This window comes from Notechis scutatus, chromosome 3 (assembly GCF_049901735.1).
Source record: "Notechis scutatus isolate UNSWTSFEM ecotype Mainland chromosome 3, rNotScu1.2, whole genome shotgun sequence".
Classification (NCBI taxonomy): Eukaryota; Metazoa; Chordata; class Lepidosauria; order Squamata; family Elapidae; genus Notechis; species Notechis scutatus.
The window spans coordinates 101360365-101384327 of record NC_142011.1 but is presented as its reverse complement, the minus strand read 5'-3'; the positions used below and the strand labels follow the sequence as shown (position 1 = coordinate 101384327).

At 34.9% G+C, this 23963-nt stretch overlaps 1 protein-coding gene across 2 annotated transcripts in view; it reads left to right on the top strand.

Moving 5' to 3' along the window:
- Window positions 1-23963, top strand: part of HMCN1 (hemicentin 1) — a 240336-nt gene that overhangs the window by 69055 nt on the left and 147318 nt on the right. The window contains exons 6-17 of one of the 2 annotated variants that reach the window (XM_026669149.2): window positions 1633-1739; window positions 5841-5961; window positions 7176-7439; window positions 8442-8586; window positions 11544-11665; window positions 13963-14238; window positions 17163-17304; window positions 18590-18717; window positions 19714-19827; window positions 20324-20482; window positions 21394-21588; window positions 23172-23270. In XM_026669149.2, coding sequence (XP_026524934.2) covers window positions 1633-1739; window positions 5841-5961; window positions 7176-7439; window positions 8442-8586; window positions 11544-11665; window positions 13963-14238; window positions 17163-17304; window positions 18590-18717; window positions 19714-19827; window positions 20324-20482; window positions 21394-21588; window positions 23172-23270 — 1872 coding nt within the window. Of the gene's footprint in view, window positions 1-1632; window positions 1740-5840; window positions 5962-7175; window positions 7440-8441; window positions 8587-11543; window positions 11666-13962; window positions 14239-17162; window positions 17305-18589; window positions 18718-19713; window positions 19828-20323; window positions 20483-21393; window positions 21589-23171; window positions 23271-23963 lie in introns of those variants that run through there. The other variant, XM_087960847.1, reaches the window with a different exon arrangement.

Genomic DNA, 23963 nt, shown 5'->3' with positions numbered 1-23963 from the left:
TTGAAGTATTTTATGGGATGGCAGTTAAGGAGTGCTACCTTTTTTCTAATTATGCCTCTCCTACTTTAAAAAAAGTCCTTGAGATTAAAGCACAGGAGACCAGAATAGCAAATCCAACATTAATAAAGATTAGAAAATTAGATGGGAAATCAAGAATATTCAAAAGTAGAAATGACAAAAAGGTGGGTAAACATTCCCAATAGTTTAAAGATGATAAGACATATTTTAGGCATTTTGAGTTTTCTACGATAGGTAGCATTGGAATCACAGAAGAAGATTGGTGACTTGCTATCTTATTTTTCATCTGAAGATCACAAAATTGATTTTAGTGGTATTTAGTGTTACTGTCTATCCAATTTATATAAATATTGACCAAGGGAATGATTTTTATATTTGAATTTAGTTCCAGAATTTAGGTTAGCAGGAAAACAACAGCAATAAATTCACTTCTGCCGCAACCCATGAACAAACCCAACACCAGTAAAAGTATACCACACTATGTATCCATTGAGTTTTCTTCTCATTGCCCATATAGAGTACACATTTCCTGCATTTGACAATCTGCTGGCAAATAATAGTCAGCAAATTGCATAACCTATAAATATTTGGATAACTGAGGAATGACTGCTAGTAGTCTAAAGGATGAAAAAAAAAAGAGGTTAGCCTTCAGTAAAACACAGATATATCTGAGATCTTACATGGTGGAAGAGATATTCCAAAAGGTATCTGCACTTCAAGCCACTGAAGATCTTACATGTTATCAAGTATATCTCAAAATAGGGAAATAGGTAGCTAATGAAGAAACAGAACAGTAATGATTCAGCAATCAAACATATTGCTCAGTAACAGAGTAGCAGCATTCTGTAGAAGTTGAAGCCTTTGTGAAATCTCCAGATAGCCCAATGAAGATCTTATTAGATATGAATTTACTAAGAAATGAATCACTATGGTAAATTTGGGACAGAAGACAAACCAGCCAGAGCTGAAAGTAGAAGTATCGTCCAGTGAGAAATTGGATCTAAACTATCCTCAGTTTACAAATTTCCCTTTTCAAAGGATCAGAAATCTATCTAACATAGTTAGTTTTCCTACAATGATTCCTAATCCCCGGTGTATTAGGAACCAGGCCTCATAACTGGATGTGAAGGGTGAGTGAGTGAGCAAAACTGAAACATTTCTCCTCTCAGTCTATGGAAAAATTGTCTTCCATGAAACTAGTCCTTGGTTCCAAAAAAGTTGGGACCACTGTTTTCCTAATTGCTTATCCTTAGCCCATTAATTATACCTCTAATTTATCATGATTAAATTTAAATCTGTTGTTTCTGCTTGCAGACTTCAATCCAACACTGACTCACTTGGTTAAAATACAGACAGAGCCATAGACAAATCTCTACAAATCCACGGTTTTCTGAGAACACCCTTATTACAGCAATTTAACTTAATGCAAGTTAAATGCACTCCATATATGAATTAATGCACAATTCAAATGGAATATATATGTTTGTAACATAACACAGTTTGTGGTAAAGTTGCCGAAAGACAAAATTATTTTCTGTTGTATAGAACATAGTCCACTTGTGAAGAATTACTGAAATAACTAATAAAAATACTCATTCTTTGCCTGCGCTGTAGGTAAACTTGTAAAAAATGGATTTGGCTTGAATGAATTACTAAATATTGAAAATTCTGCTAAAGTAGTGAACATAAAAGATCCAGTACCAGGAACATGGACTATTCAGGTAACCCTAATGAAATAATGCTGCAGTTTACTTTCCACTACCTGAAGTTTTATAGAAAATGTATGTCAATTGTTTATTTATTTCCCACGTTTCTTGTTACTGAAGCTAAAGGATTTTTTTTTCAGGCTTAGTGCTAAACATAGTTGGTTTTATGAATTGATATTTGAATCCATCCATTGCTCTGATGCAAATGGCTATCTTGACAAATGTCTTCAGTAAACTCCGTTTTTTAAATCTTGATTTTCATGGCCCAACAGAGTTAAAAGCAAGATATCATGGTTCTGAAAAGTGGTGGCTTCACAGTTTAGATGCTTTTGATATGCCAAGGGCATAAACAATAAACAATCAAGTTAATTGTCAAATTTATGTGTTTGGTAAGAAGATTAAGATATTCATCTTAAGCAAACGAAGAAATTTTGATTCCATGCTTTTTATATTTCTTCTTGATTCCAAGCCTCTTTGGGTTTTTTGGACAAAGTAAAACATACATGTGGTCTGTCACCAACCAATGAAGTGAAATAAATGTCCAAAATATGTGCATTGAACATACCACTAATGTATGTTTTGCAAATGAGATATTCTCAGCTTTGCACTGCTGCAGTGCACAGGCCCCTCCAGAGGATAATTGTAGTTGGTGTTGATAATCCAAAAGTGTAGTGCAGGCATGATAAACTTATTCCACACTTCACTGCTGTCTTTTCCTGTTGAAACATTTGGCTTTCTAAGCCAATGTCTGTACACTGTAATTACCGTATATATAAATGGTAATGTTGCTGAGCTATGCCTCTCTGCCTGTACATTGCATTGCTCCCAAAATGAGAAACACCCTTAAAATATTCTTTTCTGCTATGTTTTAAGCCAGCAAACATGGCAAGAGTTATAACCACTGTACTTCTGCAACAGTCAGGGTAAGGATAACTACAAAAGACACAAAAATAAAACAGGGCATCAAGAAAACATTTTTAAAACTACTTATTGTGTTGCATGTATGCGTATTTTGTTTATATAAATTATTTAATTTTCTCTCTATGTATGAAAAGAAGGACTAGGAGTGATAGCAGTGTTCTGATATTTGAGGGACTGTCATAGAGAAGAGGGGGGGTCAACTATTTTCCAAAGCACCTGAAGGCAGTACAAGACCAATGGATAGAAACTAATCAAGGAGAGAACCAACCTAGAACTAAGGAGAAATTTACTGGCAGTTAGAACAATTAATCAGTGGAACGACTTGCCTTTAGAAATTGTGGGCCCTCCAATACTGGAGGTTTTTAAGAAGAGATTGGACAACCATTTGTCTGAAGTGGTAGAGGGCAGGGGTGGGATTCAAATTTTTTAACAACCGGTTCTGTGGGCATGGCTTAGTTGGTGGGCATGGCTTGGTGGCCATGTTATTGGTTGGGCATGGCCAACTCATTATCACTCACATCGAGGCACGCATCTCCTCGCCTGGCCTCTCATGACTGTGGGGATGCTGCAACAGTCGTAAGTGTGAAAAATGGTCATATCACTTTTTTCAGTGCCATTGTAACTTTGAATGGTCACTCCACACAAGCAAAAGTACCAGCAAAGGAGGGGAAAAAACTCCAGAGAAGTTCCTGAGACAGGAAGTCTAGTCCTGCCAAGAATGGAATAAGGGTTAACGGAGAGGCAGTTTCTGTAAGCAACACCAGAATGTTTCCTTCCTGCCTTCCTTACAGGATTAGGCCAGTAATTTCTTCTAACAACCGGTTCTCTGAACTGCTTAGAATGTTAACAACTGGTTCTAGAGAATAGGTGCAAACTGGTAGAATCCCACCCCTGGTAGAGGGTTTCCTTCTTGAGCAGGGGGTTGGAATAGAAGACCTCCAAGGTCCCTTTCAACTTGGTTATTCTGTTATATATATTTCTATTTCCAAGGCATCTCACCCTACAAGAAGGAAATGATTGACAGTTACTTTCTTGGGACCAAAAAGTGGGAGAGAATGGAATTGTCCAAGGGAAGGGTATAGTAATCTTCTGTTTGGACTGTATACTTTGCAAATTATTGATGAAATGTCTCAGTACTGACAGAATCAAGCCAGCATTAGCACAGGAAAGGAATATCCTAAAAATAATTGTGGATATGCCTGTGAAGAGAATTGGTATTCTGTGTTTACAAGCTGCTGTGTTACAGAGAGAGGAAAACATTTATGAAAGGATTAACCTTCATCCCTGTGAATCAGATTACCAAAACTATTGATTTGGTTTTCCTGTTACAAGGTTGACAACTAAAATTTAGGGTAGTAAATCAGATTTGCCAAGATAATTGAGCTGTGTCTGTCTGTGGACTGATTTACAAATATTACAAAGCCATACTGTGGTTTGTTTAGTTTTGGCTTAATCTGTTACACAAATCTGCCCATTATGGTTTTGCATGATCTGTTTGCCAGGATTACTAGCCCAAAGATTCTGGCTGGCCTCGGTGAACAATTTGCAATTTGCAGTTGCCAGAATGATGTCCCTTCTCAAAACTGGCAGCTGGCTTAGAATTTGAGAATGACAATTTCAAAAGCTCCCTTGGCCAAGAAGAAACAAGCATTCAATTTCTTTACCTTGAACTGTTTTCACTACTAAATACAACTTTATTTTCCTTTTGGTTTGCTGGTAATTAAATGGCATGCCCTGATTTAAAAAAGAACATTGCTTGAGTACTTTAATCCTGTTATAAATTGCCCGTGCATATATTGTGTCAACCTGTAAAAGAGATCAGTTGTTGCATATTTGCCCAGCTGACTCTTAGCAGCTAATTATCACTTGATAGCAGGAGTTATTTTGGCAGTCAGAAAAGAAAGAAATCATTTTTGCTAATCCATTGATCTTGACAGGGATTTGCCTTTTCCAAAAAAACAGTTGGTGTAATGATTTCACAGAGGTGAAAAGTTAAGTAACAGAAATAAATAGTAGCCTTTCCAATAAAGAGACAGATTTGTCTGACTGGATTGTCTAAAGATTAACTTTACAGAAAATAACTATTTCTTTTAATATTTTTGCTATGTACCACTTTGTTAGACACAATAGATTTGGCAGCTGTGAATCCATGTATACTTTCAAATTTGATATGATTTAATTTTTTCCTCTGCTTATGAAGACTATAGAGGGGTTTGTAGATTCTTCATTCATTTTATTAATTTTAACTGCTTTCAGTTTCTTTGTTTTTAATATAATGATGGCTAAAGGAAGCAAATTTTTTTTTTTTTTGGGGGGGGTGTTATGTGTCTTATATTGCATCTTCTTGATGTAGCACTATAGTTGATGCAAATTCTGCAAATCTGGAATAAGTAAGCAAAACTGGGTCTCTTTTAAAAAAATAGTTTCTTAAGATAGGGATGGGGTCAGTAGCAATTTGCTAACTCTCAGAAACTTTGATTCATATGATCATTGTGGGATTTATTTTGACTATGTGGTGGCTTCTATCTTGTTTGCTTTTATTTCAATGATGTTGAGCTTTTAGAACTTTATGGGTTGGTGGCTTGCAATTAAAATTCTTCATGAATGGTTTCTGCAGGTTTTCTATTTATTTGAGTTATATATGGCCTCATCCAAAAACTTTATTGACTAGTTATATTGCTTATTGTACCAGGAAATGTCATAAATCCAATACATGTATTGATATACATCTGGCTATCTATTTACTTATTGGGGTATATGTACTATTCCAGTCTCAAGGAATTCTGAACTCTACTTTTGGAAAGAAGATTAAAATTAGTAAAACAGTATAACAAAAGAGCCAAGTAAGAGCACCAAAAATAAAGTGAATGAAAAGATTAATGAAAAATGACTACATTAACTAAAGAAAAATAAGCATCTAAACACAATCCAATCCAATCCAATTCAATCAACATATAGAAGCTCACCCAATTCTCCCTTAACAGCTTCCAGTTATCCTAAGATTTAAATATGCTATGTGTTGGCAATGAACGGCTTGTAAATAAGTGAATACGGGATGTGCAGGAAAAAGAAAGTCCATTATTTTAGTGAAATTTCCTTATATGCTAGAACTATAAACTAAACTTATAAATAAGATTTTGTGGAACACAAACCTTCATACTATGACACTGGAATAGCTTCATCAATATTTTGTAGACATCAAGTAGTGGACGACACTCTATTCGTATCACTGGACTTAGCAATATTGACTTCAGAGCTGGATTTTCCAGGAAGCCTACACTAGACTTCAAAATGACTTCTACTAGACCAGTACAAGGTTAGTTGCTATTTTAGCTTGCATTTGAGTAGTATTTACCTTACAGAACTGTTGCTTGTTGTTTAAGTTATTACTGAAAGGCCTAATTTTCTTATTCAGTAGACCATACAAATAGATACGCTGATAAATGCTTTGTTTTATTTTCTGCAATGAAATAGGTTCAATTTTGAGAACAATCTTGACTTGATCTCATAAATGGCTATCGATAATTTTTCTGCTTTAAAATGTCTATGACTATTACCTATTTCATTTGGTTGTAACTAATGGTGAATAGTTCTAATAATGCTTATTAGAACTCAGTCCAGTTGAATATAGTGGCTTTAGAGTTCAAATGTTGACTTCAGTATGTCTTTTCTAAGACCTTGAAGTTACATTGACTTGTGTTCTTCTGATAATGGAATGATATTTCCCAGCATGGTTTAATGCTATAAAAATTAGCCAAACAAATAGAAAGTTAGATTCTTTTTTTTATAATAAATGAATACAAAAATAAAGGATAGCCAGAAATGATATATAGATAATAGATAGACAGACAGAGTTTTCCTAGAGAAATCAGCTTAAATAGTACTACTGAGCCTTTTGAAAGTTTCCTAAACTATAGGAATGAAGGTTAAGGGATTTCATGAAATATAAAAGTAAAATCTCATTTGAGTTAAGATCAACTTTTGTTGACTGCATGGACACGTTTCCTCCCAAATCAAGAGAGCTATGTTTTGCCATATGGCTGTCTTTTTATTTATCTTATTTCCTTTACTAGATGGCTGAAAGTCTATGTTTTTGTGTTGTGGGAATAAGGACTAAAATGATAGGCTTGTAATACAAAGTGGACAATATTATTAAATGCAGCTTGATGAGCTTGTACTTACCCATTTAAATTTTAGAAGGGCGGTTAAGAATATTCTTTCTTTTGTTTAACTGAATTTAAGTCTATTCAGTTTTTTGTGTTACTCCTGTCTCAAAACAACAACAGCAACAACCCAGAATGTATTGTGGTTGATTTTTAGCAGACCTGCCACTAACATTCAGCAATATAGTCAGAATAGGTTTTGTGAGGCAAAATAGAAATTTAGGACAGAAGTTCCAGATTTCCCACACTGTTTTAGAGAAACTAAAATATACCAGGTTCTTCCAGGGACAAAATAGACGATTATGCTGCCTAAGAAAAATGGAAAAGGAATGATTGGTGTAATTTTTAATTTGCATTTGGTCCACAGGGATACCTACCTACATTCTACTCAATACTACAGGAATCCATCTTCCAGCTAGACTAGATCATTTAGAACTGCTAAGCATTGCTGGAGACCCTCTCAAGACTGTTCCTATAAAACCCTTTCCTGAAAGGAATCCTTATGGAATCTGGAATATCTCTGAATTTATTCCACCAAATGAAGCCTTCTTCCTTAAAATAACTGGCTATGACAAAGAAGATTACCTCTTTCAGAGAGTTTCAAGTGTTTCATTTTCTAATATTATTCCTGGTAACTATTTTAAGTTATTTCTGTATATGATTTGGGGTTCTTTAGTCCTGTTTGCATTTATCTTAATATTTATCTTTATAGGAAGATAGAGATCGATAGATAGATGATGGATGGTATATAGATAGATGGTAGATAGATGGTAGATAGATGATAGATGATAGATATAGATGATAAATCGATAATAACTAGATTGATAGATATAGATAGATGATAATGATAGATAGATAGATAGATAGATGGATGGATAGATAGATAGATAGATAGATAGATAGATGGATAAATGGATAGATAATAGCCAGATTGCCAGATTGACAGATATAGATGGATGGATTATAGATGACAGAAAATAAATATCTCTATAGGAAGACAGAGATAGAGAGATAGATAGGTAGATAGATAGATGATGGATGGTATATAGATAGATAGATAGATAGATGGTAGATAGATGGTAGATAGATGATAGATAGATGATAGATATAGATGATAAATCTATCACAATAAATAGATAGATAGATATAGATAGATGATAATGATAGATAGATAGATAGATAGATAGATAGATAGATAGATAGATAGATAGATAGATAGATAGATAGATAAATGGATAGATAATAGCCAGATTGACAGACATAGATGGATGGATTATAGATGACAGAAAATAAATATCTTTATAGGAAGATAGAGATAGAGAGATAGATAGGTGAATAGATAGATGGTAGATAGATAAATCTATAATGATAAATAGATTGATAGATATAGATAGATGATGATAGATAGATAGATAGATAGATAGATAGATAGATAGATAGATAGATAGATAGATAAATGGATAGATAATAGCCAGATTGACATACATAGATGGATGGATTATAGATGACAGAAAATAGAAAGGCAGACAGAAATATAGATATAGAATATGTATGTATACTGTATGCATGTTAAATATATACATACAAGGCAAGCCTTTATAAAAATAAGCACTTTGACATTTTTTTTCACTAGATGCTCCAAAAGTCAGCATGCCCAAGAAAACCCCAGGATATTATTTGCAGCCAAGTCATATTTCTTGTCACATAGCCAGCCTCATACCTTTTACTGTTCACTTTAGAAGAAATGGAATTAAACTGGGAATGGATCAGTTTTCCAAGTAAGTAATTTTTCCTAAATTGAATAGAAGACACAGTTGCCTTCATTCTGCAAGGGTAAAATTATGGTGAAACTTTGGGTGATCTTATTGTGAAGAATGATTGGAGTAGGAATAATATGAAATGAAAGGCATGCAGGAAGAAAATATATTTCTAAGGCATTAGAGAATTTTAAGGCATTAGAGAACGAGAATTATTCTCAGAGTAATATAGTAAAGATATATTGAATAAATAATTTTGTCATATATTATTAGCCTAATTAATACAGTAAGATTGATGTAATTAGAAAAATATGTAAAACATGACTTAAATGCATAAGTTCTTATATATTGCAATATATCAGCAGAAGGAGGTTTTTTTTTCCAGTATTCTATGTACTTCTGGGAATTTTGTAGAATTTTGTAGTATACTCTTTGTTGAAAATAATCAGAGTAGGAATCTTGAAATTAATGCTGTTATTTTCATATTAGTTTTTGGAAAAAACTCAAGTTTTTCGGGAGGATCATTGAAAAGAATAAGGTTGGATCTGCTTTGTTTGCAACCTAAGGCCGGCCGAAATCATTTTGTTTATCAGGTAGACTATCAAAAGCCCTACTATCCATCAAAACAAAGATATGAAGTAATGATCTGTGTGCTTTAATTCAGGATGAATAAAATCCCAGAGCCCACTCTTTCTTTTCCACACAGTAAAAATTAAATATTGACAAATTATTCAGTTTGCTGTTTATTCACAATATCTGAATTCTGCTTTCTGTGATAGCCATCAGACTCTGCTAATAATGGGATGCCCTGAAACAACCATTAACCATTGCTTCCTCTCTCTCCTTAGAATATAACAGCACAGAAGTTAGGTTTTGCACTGGAATGCATACAGATTGTGTGGATAGTTAATAATACAGAGGTGTCAAACTCAAGGCCTGTGGGCCAGATCCGGCCTGTGGGGTGCTTAGATCTGGGCCGCAGGTGCTTAGATCTGGCCCGCGGGGCCACTCTGGAAATAGTGAAGGACCAGCCTGCAGTGCCTCTGCCAGTGAAAATGGACATTGGGAGAGCCATGTGTGGCCCTACTGATCTTTGTTTTCACTGGCAGAGGGTTTCAGGAAGCTGTAGGAGTCGAAAATGGAGCTCTGGAGCCCATTTTCGCTGGCAGAGTGCTCGAGCCACCAAAAGTATTCTCAATCCTCAATACACAGGATACTCCAAAAATAAGTATGGAAAAGATTCCTTAGGTATTTTGAAAACAGTGACTTAATTATATTATGTTCCAATCTGTATTAAGTCAATCATGCTTAATGGGATTAAGTCATAACTAATTTGACCCACAGATTTCAGTCTGGATTCAGTTTACATTTTTTTTGTAGATGTTACATGTTTCAAAACAATAGCAATAATTATTCTTTAAAACCCTATGCAAAGAATCTTTTAACTGCATTTCATGATACTCAAACATAAAAAGGAAGCAGAAACAGTTTGAAGGATTTCCTATGTACTTCCAAAATAAGCACTAGTGTGATTAATTTCTATTATATCTATTTGTTTAATTAATCAATTAACAATATGGATGTTGTAATCCAACTATATAAATTGCTGCCAATGTATTACATAATCTTTTTATGAAACTGCATTAAGTCATTTTAGAGACATACTTCCTTGGGTGTGTAATGATGCTTTAAAACTCCAGTGATTCAATTGCTTGGATTTTTTACTTTTGATTTTTTAAAATGTCTTGTTACATGATTACATTAAATAATAAGATTGCCTGACTGAGAGTTCAATCTGAAGTAATGAGATTTACATGGTTGTTCCAAAAGTTGTTGTCTCAAAAGCCTGTACTTTGTATGAATTAAAAATATTTACTTAATTGAATACATGTTAAATTAAAAAAAGTATTTAAAATTTCTTAATAAATCAATCAATAAATAATTTTAAAAACAGTTCAAGTTCTATATTATGCCAGTTTTTCCTGATCAAATGAAAGCAGAGATAATATTTTAATAGTCTGATCATAATAGTTCCTTCACAAAAATTATTATTTTCAGTGATTCAGGCCCAATCATAGAACATTATATAGCAGAGGTGTCAAACTGACAGCCCATGGGCTGGATGCATCATGCACAGGCCACGCCCACCCCAGCTCCACAAATGGGAAAAACATCATGAAACATTACAATGTGGCAATGTGATGCAGCAAGTTTGACACCAGTGTTATATAGGACAGTCTTTTCCAATCTGGTAGTTTCCAGATATACTGGACTTCCAATCTGGTAGTTTCCAGATATACCATGACATTTTGGATTATGGGAATTGAAGTTAAACATATCTGGCAAATATCAAATTGGAGAAAAAGGTGGTGTGAGACCTGGAAAACACTTCATCAGATTTATTTCTTCAGTCTACAAATCTGATATAGTGACTCATTCAACATTTATGAGGAATGCATTTTGAAGCAGTTTTTTTTTTTTTTAGCACCCATCAAACTAAATTTTGGGGAAACATTTTCATATGGGAAAGATAGTACAATTCATTAAAACAATAATTAGAGCATGTATTGTATGCTTTTAAAAACACGAAGCTATGTTGTATTCATAATGTTCTGTATTTTCAGTGACATAACTCGGCTGTGTTGGAATTTGTTTTTAATCTTTAATTAGAATAGGTCTGTGGATGGTCAGTCCACTAGAGCTAGTTTAAGTGTGAAAGAAGATAGGGCTAAGTAATACATGAAATTGCTGAGTAGTCCAAGCTACATAGAAATAGTAGAAACTCCTTTTGCTTAAATTTGGTTCAACAAGTATCCTTCACTCGATCTTCTGTTCCAGTTCCATTTTCTTGTTTTTGGTATGAATTATGGAGATGCAATGCAGGGAAGCAATGCAGATTTTGCACATGGGATTCTATAGCCAAGGTTATAGAAATTTTCTGTATTTCTGAATATTTTCTTGCTGTTATTGTGTTGCAGAGAATCTGCTATTGTAAATTGGGAGATTGCCAAAGTATCTCTTTTGGATGAGGGCTATTATGAATGTATTGCTAGCAGTACTGCGGGTACAGGACAAGCAGAGACATTTTTGGATGTATCAGGTTAGCGCCATTTACTATTGCTTCTCACACATATTTATTGTGGTGCAATGTTATAAAACAAGTCAGATTATAATGCGTTTTTTACTTGAATTTCTGAGGCCTACTATAAATATGTCTTCGATGTTTTCCATGTAAATTAAGATATTTATACAGGAAAGTGGCTTAATCAGTGACTATTCTATATTTTTAAGTGGTTTAATTAAACTATATTTTGTAAGCATCTAGAGTCCACCTGAGTGGGTAGTTGTAATAAATTTAATGGTAATAATAACAGTACTACTACTACTATTTATAATGTGATGACAGATTAAGAAACCATTTCTTAGTTCAGTGTAGGGAGGATAGGTATGGATCAAATTAGTTTATTTTGACATTTTCAAAGAACAAATTTTTAAAGTATCTGGGGTTTCTATAATTTTTCTTTGTCTCATTTGGAGTGATCATTTCTCATAATATAACCATAAATAAATTCTCCTCAGAGGTGAGTAATCTATAATCCTAAAGCTATACATAGCTCTTAGATTACTCTTCCGTAAAAATTCAACAAATTTCAGAAATAGCCTGCAATCAATTAGTTCCTATGTTTAGCATGTTCAATCTATTTCATATATTTCATATATGTTTACTTACACTATAGGCATCATTAATGTATAGTAACCAATAAATTTCCTTCAGGGGAATGCAGGAAAGATTACCCACCTATTTTCCCTAATGAAAAAAAAAACACAAGTAAATAGCTGTAGAACTGAAAATTTCATATCATATGATACAGATTATAAAATATGACAAATATAGTAACTCAGCTAACAAAAATTAATCTCTAAATATTTAAAAATTACACAGTTTAAGAAAGAGACAGTCATCACAACAGCAAGAGTTTAAAATACACACACATTATATTAACATGCCTTCAAAAATAAAATAAATCCTATTAAGGTAGTCCCAAAGGTTCTTTTTTGCAAAAGCAACTAGAATTTCCTGGTTTTTGCTTTGAAAATATTTTGCTTCGTATCCAAGAAGTTTCTTCAGTTCCCAAGAAAGTCCAGCTGCCTTTTGGAAAAACCACCTTTAGGACAATCATGAGCTGGATGATTGAGAATCTCCATAGACATCTATTAAGGAAGATAAATGGAAACTTTTAAATAAAAGTAGGCAAAGTATAGAGTTTGTTTAGTTTTGAACTGTAAATCTTCCTAAAAACAATTAGTAAGGAAGAATGAATGAATGCCAATAACAGAGTGTTTATAATAATTCAGACAAATGATTGAACTGAATATTTTATGGTGCTATTTTGTTAACAGAGCATATTTTCCGACAGTCTCCATAGGTTGGGGAGACTATAAAAACTTTGATATTGAAAGACTAGTAATAGATTTTATTGCTCAAGAGAAGGTATTTTTAATGTTATTTTTAAAAGAGAAAAAAAGCCTTCTAGGAATATAAATTGTAGGAGCTTAACCCATCAGAAACTGCTTTTGTGCATTCTTGTGGCCACTAGAACATATTCTTGCTTCTCTGGTGCTCTCAATAGTGATATGTTTCCCAAGGCATCATTTGATTGGTTCAGCTGCATGGAAGAAGCCATTTCCTCTTCCTCTTCTTCCGCCATTAAAGTTTCACATTAGGTGTTTTTTTAAAAGGAAAGAGTTCCTTTAATAAAACACCTAATGTGAAAGAGGATGCATTCTTCCATGTTAGAAAAGATATAATTACTGGTAGGCTATCAGGTGACTGGATGAGAAGAGCTTTGAAGCAAGAAAGAGGATCCAGCAGCGGAAGAGGTAGACATGCTTCTGTAGCTAGGTAACAGCAGATGAGATGACATTAGACTCATAGCAAGGAAGTAAGTGAGAAGAAGAAGTAGCAATGAGTAAACAAGTGGTGAGACATTCAAACAAGAATGTCTATGGAGAGTCTCAGTTCAAGAAGAAATTGGGCTGCCATTTGTCAGAAATGGTGTAGGGTCTCCCGCTTGGGTGGGGGGGGGGTTGGACTAGATGACCTACAAGGTCCCTTCCAACTCTGATTATCTGTTATCTGTTATCAGTCATCCAGGTCATGGTTGTCCCAAAGGTGCTTTTTTTTTCAAGAGGCAACTGGAGTCAGAGCTGAAGAAGCTTCTTGGAAGAGAAGAGAAACGTCTTCAGAGAAAAACCAGAAAGTCCAGTTGCCTCTTGAAAAAAGCACCTTTGGGACTCAAACAAGAAGGAACTCTTGCTTGATTAATTGAGACTACATCTTCTCTTTCGTTGATTTTTTGATCAAACGAATATTGTTTTTCTTGTTTTTCTGCACAGAACCCCCACCAGTCATACAGGTTCCTAACAATGTTACTGTCCCTCCTGGTGACAGAGCCATTCTTACATGCTTAACTATGAGTACAGTGCGTTACAATCTCACCTGGCACAGAGATAACAAGAATGTGAAACTCCTGGAACCCTTGAGGATGCGAATGATGAGTAACCTCTCTCTTGAAATCAAAACAGTCAAAACCTCAGATGCCGGAGAGTACAACTGTGTGGCTTCTAATGAAGGTGGTTTCACCAGGGCTTCTGTATTCCTTACAGTGCAAGGTAATATAAAAAAGGATAGGTTTTTTTTAAAAAAAATAATGCAACATTGTTCTTTTTCTGTTAATGCCACTTTAATCTTTATCAATTCTGTTTTTATAACAAATATATTTTAAGTTTAATAATAAGAATAAATAAAAAAAATTCAGAACAGAACATTATTTTTGTTTGGAACTGTGAAAGAATAACATTAGCATTAACATTGATGGTAAATGTAGTTCCTTGCTACAATTTAAACTTGAATATATTAAAAAAACATCAAGCTACAAATATAACTTAGATCCCATATGGATCACCAGGACCATATTAACTTGATACAGGTAGTCCTCAACTTGTGACTACAGTGTATGTGTGTTTGTGTAGTAAAATTATAATAGCACCTGGAAAAATGAGAAAATTGGTGTACAAAACTAGAATAATGGGAAAATCAGTGTACAAAACAAATCAGGAGAAAGAGCAATAGAATTTTGCCAATAAAATTTAAATACAGTATATATTGCAAATCCCTTATTTGAATACTTGAATAAAACCATATGGACAGCATCAAAATCAAGCTGAAAATATATTCATCAGGCAAAGAAATAAAAGTTCTTTTCAATCAGCAAAATCAAGATCTGGAATTTACTGCAGTTCAACTTGTGAATTTATTCTTGAAAAATTCTTTTTAAACACACACACACACACACACTCCTAAGAAAAGTAGAGAACAAGATATGAACTGAGCTGCATTCAATAACTCAGCCTTGTTCCTTGAATGGTGTTATAGATTATAATCACATTGGATTGTACCCAGAAGCTTATAGGGAGCCTGTGTACCTCATGTTGTGTCACTGGTGTTACACGTCCATATTGAAATACAGGCATATTTGCACCTCTGCACTCTGGACCAATTGCAAATTCTGAATAGTTTTCGAAGACAGCCCTATATAGAATGCATTACAATCATCCAGACCAGCAGTGATCAAGGTGTGAGTGACTCTGAGCAGGAAATTCCAATCCAAGGAAGAGAAAATGCTTGAGAAAATGTCTTAAATCAAAGAAGGAGACAAAAGAATGATCTGGGAAAGATCACAGTGTTGTGACATTGTACATAATTTTTTTTCTCTTTCACCATTATAAAGGAAACAAGCCACATGGGAGAATATTGGTATATTTGTGTTTTTTCCCTATCCTTGTCATTTGGCTACTGCTGGGATAAAAAAACAAAGCCAGGAATTGTCCAGATGTTGATGTGCTGGAGTTGCAGTATATTTTGTCGACTTTTTGCAAGCCAAACCAAAATAATATACAAAACCTATTTCTTAATCAAAGAACCCTATTTCTGAATATTTCATGTATTGTGTAATAAAATAACACTATATTGTCGGAAGAGGTGATGTTAAAGCACAGTGTGTACTTTCACATGAACTAATTTAAGTTTCCAAATGTCAGTAAAAGAGTTGATCTTCCTTCAACCCACAAAGCATTTAAAGCATCTCGTAGTCTGTTTCTGGCAATGTTTAAAAAGGAATTAAAATAGCTCAGGCAACATTCCACATGGCAGATCACTTCGGAACAATTCTGTCAGATACAATGAAAAAATATATAGATCTATTTGGATTTGGTCCCAGTCTTTCATTCTAGAACTGCTTAGCCTATCAGATATATCTGTCTGCCCATGCTTTTAAAGCAGTGCAAGTCACCTTTAGGTTTCATTAATATTTCCTGAAGTAAAATAGTAAAGTATGGAGAACACTGGATATATGTAAACTGATAGCAGAATTCTGGGCTTATTATGCTCATATGCTTGCTTTTCCTTCGTTTTGTCACATAAAAACGCCCTATTAATCCATTGCAAATACAATTGCCACATGAAATCACACGTCATACTAAGCCATTGTTTGCTTTAAGCATGCTTTGCGGAACAAACAATGCTGGTGTAGTGGGCTTAGGGAACAGTCCTAATTCATAAAGCATGGTGAATATACCACAGCAGCTATGCCAAAATTGAACAAATCATGTTATGGCTTATGATAAATAAATTCAGTCCCTATGAAACTTCATTGTTTTTTAATCCTTTTTAAACAAAATGTAAACCAAAGAGTTGGGTCTCTGGACACTGAAGTATTCTAGATTAATAACTCATTTGTGTACCATATGTTAACAATGGAACAACACAGATTGACTGCTAATTTTTAATATAAACTATCAACTTATAGATTTATTTACTCATTCTCTATCTGTGAAATGGGGAGATTAGTGATGTCTTCTCAGGAAATCATTATTATTTCCAAGTTAGTTCATGGATTAAGATGTGCTGAACAATGAATTGAATCTACTATTACATAAAATATACTAGAATCAAACTTTTTACCATTGTTCATGATTCCAATGGCCCTGTTAGCAAAAAAAAAACAAAAAACACATTTCTGGAAATGTGAAGATGAACGGTAGGAAATTAATACTCCCAGAACTTTAGTGAAAGTCCTTAAAGAAAAGCCGTTAGGAACTTAGTGAAAAAAATTCTTCCCGTAACTTATTTTCTTTTGGCACTGGCACAAATGAATGCAGATGGAACTCTTAAGTGAATCTCAAGATGAAAAAAATGCTTTGAGATATGAAATAGAATATTCTTACTGTGTTAGATTAATATAGGATGAATTTAAAACAGTTGTCTTGGTGCCTTCCAAAAGAGCTATAGGTTCCTTTTAGACTGTTTAAGATATAGGGTTCAATTCCTTCTGATGGCACAGGTGAGTCTTAAAAAAAAGAGTAGGCAGTAGGGATTACTGGTCTTATACAAATGCATTAATGTGATAAAATTGTTTCTGGATTTCAGGTGTATTATGAGAATTAAATAAAATGTTCATGTATGCAGAACAATGGATGCAAGGCAGAATGGCTTAAAAATAATCAATCATCAGTCTTTGTTCTATTTTATTTAACAGAACCCCCCAAAGTTATTGTGTCACCCAAGAACCAGTCATTTACTGAAGGGTCTGAAGTATCTATCAGTTGCTCTGCAACAGGTTACCCAAAGCCAACTGTGGTGTGGACACATAATGATATGTTCCTTATGGTATCCAACAGGTATGTTCAGGGGCTTTCTCCCCCTACCCACCAAAAATGTTGCCTTCACTGAGAGAAAAAAATGAATTATTTTCCTCTGTTTTATCAACAATTTATGTCTATTATGAAATTTAATAAGGAGAGGTCCTTATTGCACAATTTCAAAACTTTGCTGGCCTGCCAGAAAATACATAGACACTTCTAAGTATGTGATTTTTTTTTAAGATCGTGGAAGGTGCTACCTGATAATTTGCATTGTCCGAATTCATATGTCTTTCACACCTGCAAAGCCTATCTAAGCAAACATGGGAAGGACCCCTAAGCAGGGATGTCATGTAAATGGCTCTCAAGTTGTATGGCTAAAACAGTAGACAATAAGGGAATAGGATGGTATTACAACAGTTCTGGTCAGGAGTGAAATGAACCAGAATGAACACTACCAAGTGGCAACGTTAAAACAGGGGCAAAGCATGAGAGCAGAATAGACAGTCTGATGTCCTAAGTATTCTTTTATCTTTTCTCTCTTCAGCCTTAATCAGCATAGCCAGTGATAAGGGCCAGTGGTGGGATTCAATTTTTTTTTACTACTGGTTCTGTGGGTGTGGCTTGGTGGGCGTGGCAGAGGAAGGATACTGTAAAATCTCTGGTCAGAGGTGGTATTTGCCAGTTCTCTGAACTACTCAACATTTCTGCTACCCATTCTCCAGAACTGGTCAGAACCTGCTGAATACCACCTCTGATAAGGCCATAGGGAATTATGTCTGAAATTTTCAAAGGTCTAGGCCAGGGGTGTCAAACTCAAGGCCTGCAGGCCAGATCCGGCCTGTGGGGTGCTTAAATCTGGCCCATGGGGCCAGCCTGGTAGCCAAAAAAGGGGGTGGGGTAGGGGGACACGCTCTCCAGTTTTGGCCTAGACAGCAAAGTGCTGCAAGAGGCCATCCATCCTATCTGTCCCCCTGGCTGGCCTGCAGAGGACAAGTACAATGCTCCAGCCCTCAAAGAGATCCAGTTTGACACCCCTAGTCTAGGCTATGTAATTGGAGTTACACATTTACCTTTTTCTTTTGCTGTGATGATTGGCAATCTAAACAGTAAGAAGTCTTGAGACTTTTTCAAACATAAGCAATAGTCATTTTCTAAAAATTGCTCTGTAAATTATTTCATATAATATGAAATAGGCACACTCAGAATGGGGTTTGCAGCAATGAAAATTGCACGGTTTCAAACTGTTATGGTAGTATTATTCTTTCTTTTTTAAAAATAATAATAAGAGTATCAGACTGACCTACTGATTTCTTATTAACAGGTACAGATTAACTCCTGGAGGTACTTTAATTATAAAAAACACAGTACACAAGGATGAAGGGGTCTATGGTTGTTTGGCTAGCAATGCAGCTGGAACAGTCAAAGGAACAGCTGGCCTCACATACATTGGCAAGTATAAGGAACAAAATAAATAAATAAATCACAGAGTGTAGTTGATTACTTCCTTTATTTGTTGCAAATTTCAACGGATCAGAATGTGTGGATGCTGGTGATCAATGTATGATTATTTGAACACTAAGGCAGGAATATTCACGAAGACCCACAAAACAGCAGCTCGGTTATTGAATGGTTTTTTTTTATCAGCCTGAAAGACTAAAAGATGAAAATATTGCATGAAAAAATGGGATTCAAGATTTGTTTATTTTCAAGGGAGCACTGGCAACTATCTACTTAGGTATTCTGAAATTATTCCACAAGGGACTAAGTGTAAGAATAGGCCATGGGATATTTTAAAAATGTGTTGCGTTACTTTACTTCCTGGTTAAACTTTTTTAATTCTAAGAAAACTGGGAATCTGATCTGGAATCACCGTTGCCAGGTGATGGCAATTCATACATACAATGTATGAATTGGAAAGTTTAGATGAAAAAAGTTTTGACTCAAGAGAGTTGGTTTCATCCTCCATTAGTTAACCTTCGGTCAGCCACTGTCAGCCAAACCTGCTTCTTAGGAGTATTATAAAATATCAATTTATTTATATCTTGCTTCCAGCTTCCTGGAAGTAAAGTAGAATATACTGTACATATGATAGCTTCAAACTGTTCATAAAAAAGAGTGGATCTCCATTAATTTAGCTATCCCAGTACATAGGTAGATTTTAATTATTATACCCTGAACCAGCAAAGCTAAATTAGAATATCAATAAAGGAGAATATTTGCAGTTTTGGGGTTTAAATGAAGGGTCCTTGGTGCTTCCTGAGCTTGCTTGTTTTCTTGCAGATTTTTCATCACCCTAACTAGGTAACATCATCAGGGTCACAAACAAGCTCAAAGAACACCAAAGACCCCTCAAATTAGAATATAGATTGTACAATTTAAAAAAATTGGGAAAAAAAATGAGTCGGGCATCCATATCTCTAATGCTTCTTTTCTTGCTCCTTGCAGAAGTCCCTAGGGTGATTGTAGTACAAAATGAACTTTTGATTGCCCTTGGAGACACCTCTATAATGGAATGCAAAAGCACTGGAGTCCCACCTCCGTTGATTAGATGGTTTAAAGGTACCTAAATGAAACTGAACTAATTTTAAAATGTATCTATCGTCAATGTGATGACTCCATATCTTGTTTTGTTGTTTAAATGCATTTACCTATTTCCCATAAATTAAAATTACAATACCCATGGACAGCTTGAAATGGACATCATAAATTAGCTAACACGGGAGAGGCCTTCTTAAATATCTAGGGAAGAGGAAATGAGCATATATGATGGGAAGAAAAGCTTTATAAGCTACCACTTCTACAGACTATGCATTGGCTAATGTTCAATTTTTTTTCTCAGGCAAAGTTTGATATAAACTCCACTGTAAACTTTACAGAGATAATATCACTGTATTTTATGAGTGCTTGTTTTCAACAGATTGGCAGATAGTAAAGTCTCCTGAACATTTATAAAACAATAGAACCATTATGCTGCCTCTAAGGAAGCTGTTTAATTTCCTGAGTAGGTGTTTATTATTATGATTTAAAAATTTCATTATTCTTTCCCTGGGTCTAGGGGATTTAGAGCTGAGGGCAACAGAATTTCTTATTATTGACTTCTCTCGGGGCATCCTGAGAATTCAGGAAACACAAGATCTGGATGCTGGTGATTATATGTGTGTTGCCACAAATGTTGCAGGATCTGCATCTGGTAAAATAACACTGGATGTTGGTTGTAAGTATGATACTAGAACAAAGCATGCAGATTAGATATTTTGTACAGATGTGATCCACCCATTCTATTAGTGTAACTTATTCAATGAAGGATAATGTTACGTGAATATTATTTGCTATTATTATTATATTAATTGATAGTCTTTGGTATCAATTTTATATTATTAGATATTACTAATTATTGTATTAATATTATTTGATATTATATTAATTTACTTTGTGTAGATGGAAAGTGATTCCCCACTGCTGGGAGGGAATGATTTCTGTTTTTCTTGCATCCTTCTGTGCTGCTTCAGAGGATTTGCTAACTTACATGGTCATCTTTGAGAAAGGAAGTGCATTCTACAAAGTAAAGCACATAATGTTCAGAAACAATGTGTATGACCATACAGCATGTATGTCTGTATGATACACCACTTTCTCCAAATGCAGTGTATATTGGAGGAGTACACAATGTTTATCAGCATGTTTGAAAGTGCAATGAATTCTGAAATGTTCCTTCAGAATAATTCTGGAACCAATAGTATCTTCAACAGGGTCAGGGGTAATGGTGGAGAGATAGGATGAGGCCAGAGTTCATGCCAATGGGAAACTACCCATCTCACAACTCTAGCAGGAATGCTGCAGATCTATTCTCAAGGCATTTTAGCCAGCCCTCGAATTAAGTTAGAAGTAATCAGCTACAGACAAACAATCAATCATATCATGAGAACATGGTAATATTGTGCCAATAAATCTAGACAAAGGCAAATAATTTATATGAATGGGCTCTGAGTCAGTCTTGAAGATTTGGTTCCGTTATCTGATTTTAATTAAAAATATTTGGTTCCGTTATCTGATTTTAATTAAAAATACATTAAAATTGTATTGACAATTCTACGATTTTTGTCTTCCTCTGTATTCCTTTTATAGCTCCTCCAGTTTTCACACAAGAACCTAGTGATGTATCTATGGATATTGGTTCAAACATAACATTGGCTTGCTATGTTCAGGGTTATCCAGAACCGAAGATGAAGTGGCAGCGGTTGGACGGCACCCCACTTTTCTCAAGACATTTTGCAGTTAGCTCTGTCAGTCAACTCAGAACAGGAGCTCTTTCCATTCACAGTATGTAGACACCATCTTAGGTATTAAGAAATGCATAAGACTATTTGTGGGCTCATTCAGACATCTGTGACAGTGTACTTTCCTCCCATCCCTGAGTGTAGAGGAAAGCTTATTGGTGTGGAAAGCACTCCCTCCAAAGCCTACCTCTGCTAGTTACTGTTGCTGCCTACAATATGGTGCAGATGCAGGGCAGTAATTGGTCGAATCCATACCTAGCCTTTTCCCTTCAATCAAGTACTAATTACTGAGGAAAAACTAAATCATCAATGGCTCCCCTGGGATAGGGTGGAGTCCCATGATTCCTCTCCCTCCAATTGAAATTAGTCTTCTTGTGAATACTGCTTGAGCCTGTTCCTTCTTATTCTTGCTGTTTATCCTATGGTGCTACTAAATATATAGCATTTACTTTAGACTAGATATGTCCATGTCTGTGCTGCTTCTCTATTGAGGGGGCATTTAAATCTCAAGAAATACAACTGGTGGAATAATAGAACGATTCAGTTTGTGTTAATCAGGTGGAGAGAGGAAGAATATTTTATACTTCCACATAGAATTGCCTGCTAAATCCCTGAGGTCAGGAAATTGCACAAGCCTCATTTCAATATGCATATATTCCCAAACTAAACTTCCTTGAATTCACCTTGACTTACTCTGAAATCTGGGCCAAAAATGATAAAGATAGTTTGTCTACATCTGTCTATGTTCTCTTTTTATTCAAAAAGGGGGAAAAGATTAAGAAGCTGTGGTGGCACCGCACAGTGGTTAAAAGGTAGTATTGAGGGTTAACTCTGCCCATAGCCAGGAGTTCAATTCTGCCCAGTTCAAGGTTGACTCAGCCTTCCATCCTTCTATGGTTGGTAAAATGAGGCACCCAGATTGTTAGGGGCAATATGCTGACTTTGTAAACCATTTAGAGAGTGCTGTAAAGGACTATGAAGCGGTATATCAGTCTAAGTGCTATTGCTATTAAAATCTGCCTTTTTAGTTTTGCTTATTAATAGGCAAGTTGATCTCCTGTGATTGATGTTCATAAGACAGATATTCTTATGTTGAAATCCTTCCAATACATGAAAAACAACAACAGACTGTTGTTCCAATTGTAGCAGCCACAGCAAAAATGGCCATGGAGATGCAAAATCTTCCAGCTAGAAATAGATTTGCACTAAACAATTGGAACTTAGCAAATTGCTAATCTCCAAAGACTTCTCCTCAGAATTCTCCACTGGAAGTCACCTGCTGAATTAGCAGGAAAAAAGCTACTTTCAGAATGGAACACATTAAATCAGCCACAGCCTGACTTAGCATCTGCCTGACAATCAACTAATAATGCAAGGGCTTGTCCTTAGTAGATGGTTAGAGGCACATCTTCATAGCCCAGCAACTAGGACACAACTCTGGAACAACTTTGCTTTCAGGCTGTTAAAAATGATGTGACCTATGTTTAGGTTTAGCTTAACATAGCTGGAAAAATAATATTCAAAGGGAATGTATATTTGCAGATTTATTTTTTTAAGGATAATGTTTTAATACAAAATTCTTATTGCTTGTTTTTTTTTCCTTTTAAAATTTCGATACAATTTTAGATTTATGGGTTAATGATGAAGGAACATATGTCTGTGAAGCTGAAAACCAGTTTGGAAAGATTATCTCAAGCCCAGCTACAGTTACTGTGACGGGACTTGGTAATGAATTGATAATATGAGATTTTTGACAATATTTAGCATAGAAATAAAGTGTTCTCCACTGGCTATAGCGCTTATAGTGTGTGAAACAACAGCACGCTGTGATATTATGTTTAAAATCACATTTATGTTAAATACAAACAGAATTTTATTTCTTTGACAAATCAGAGCAATAACTTGAACAAATAAATAATAAATAAATCCACATTAGATTTCTTTTTGCGGAGCATTGGAATACTTATATATTTAATTTTAAATATGTATATGAACTTGTAACCTTTTCATGAATACAAAGCAATTGTCCTTCCTTCCTTCCTTCCTCCCTCCCTCCCTCCCTCCCTCCCTTCCTTCCTGTATGAAAAGTTGGTTAATAATTTTATCAAGAATAATAAAGTGTGTAGTTGAAAAGAAGGAAGTGTGGATAATTGATGTGGCAATACCTAGATATAATAGAATTGAAAACTAAAGCATTGGAGAAAATGATAAAGTATCAAATTATGAAAATCAAAATTGAAAGATTATGGCATAAATCAGTCATTTTGGTCTCAGCACTTATCAGTACACTGGGTGCCATACCAAAAGTCTTGGACTGTACTTAGAAAATCTGTACATTGGCAACATTTCCATCTTTCTACTCTGTTTGGATCTGCACATGTACTGTGCTAATACATTACAATATCTAGGTTCTTGGGA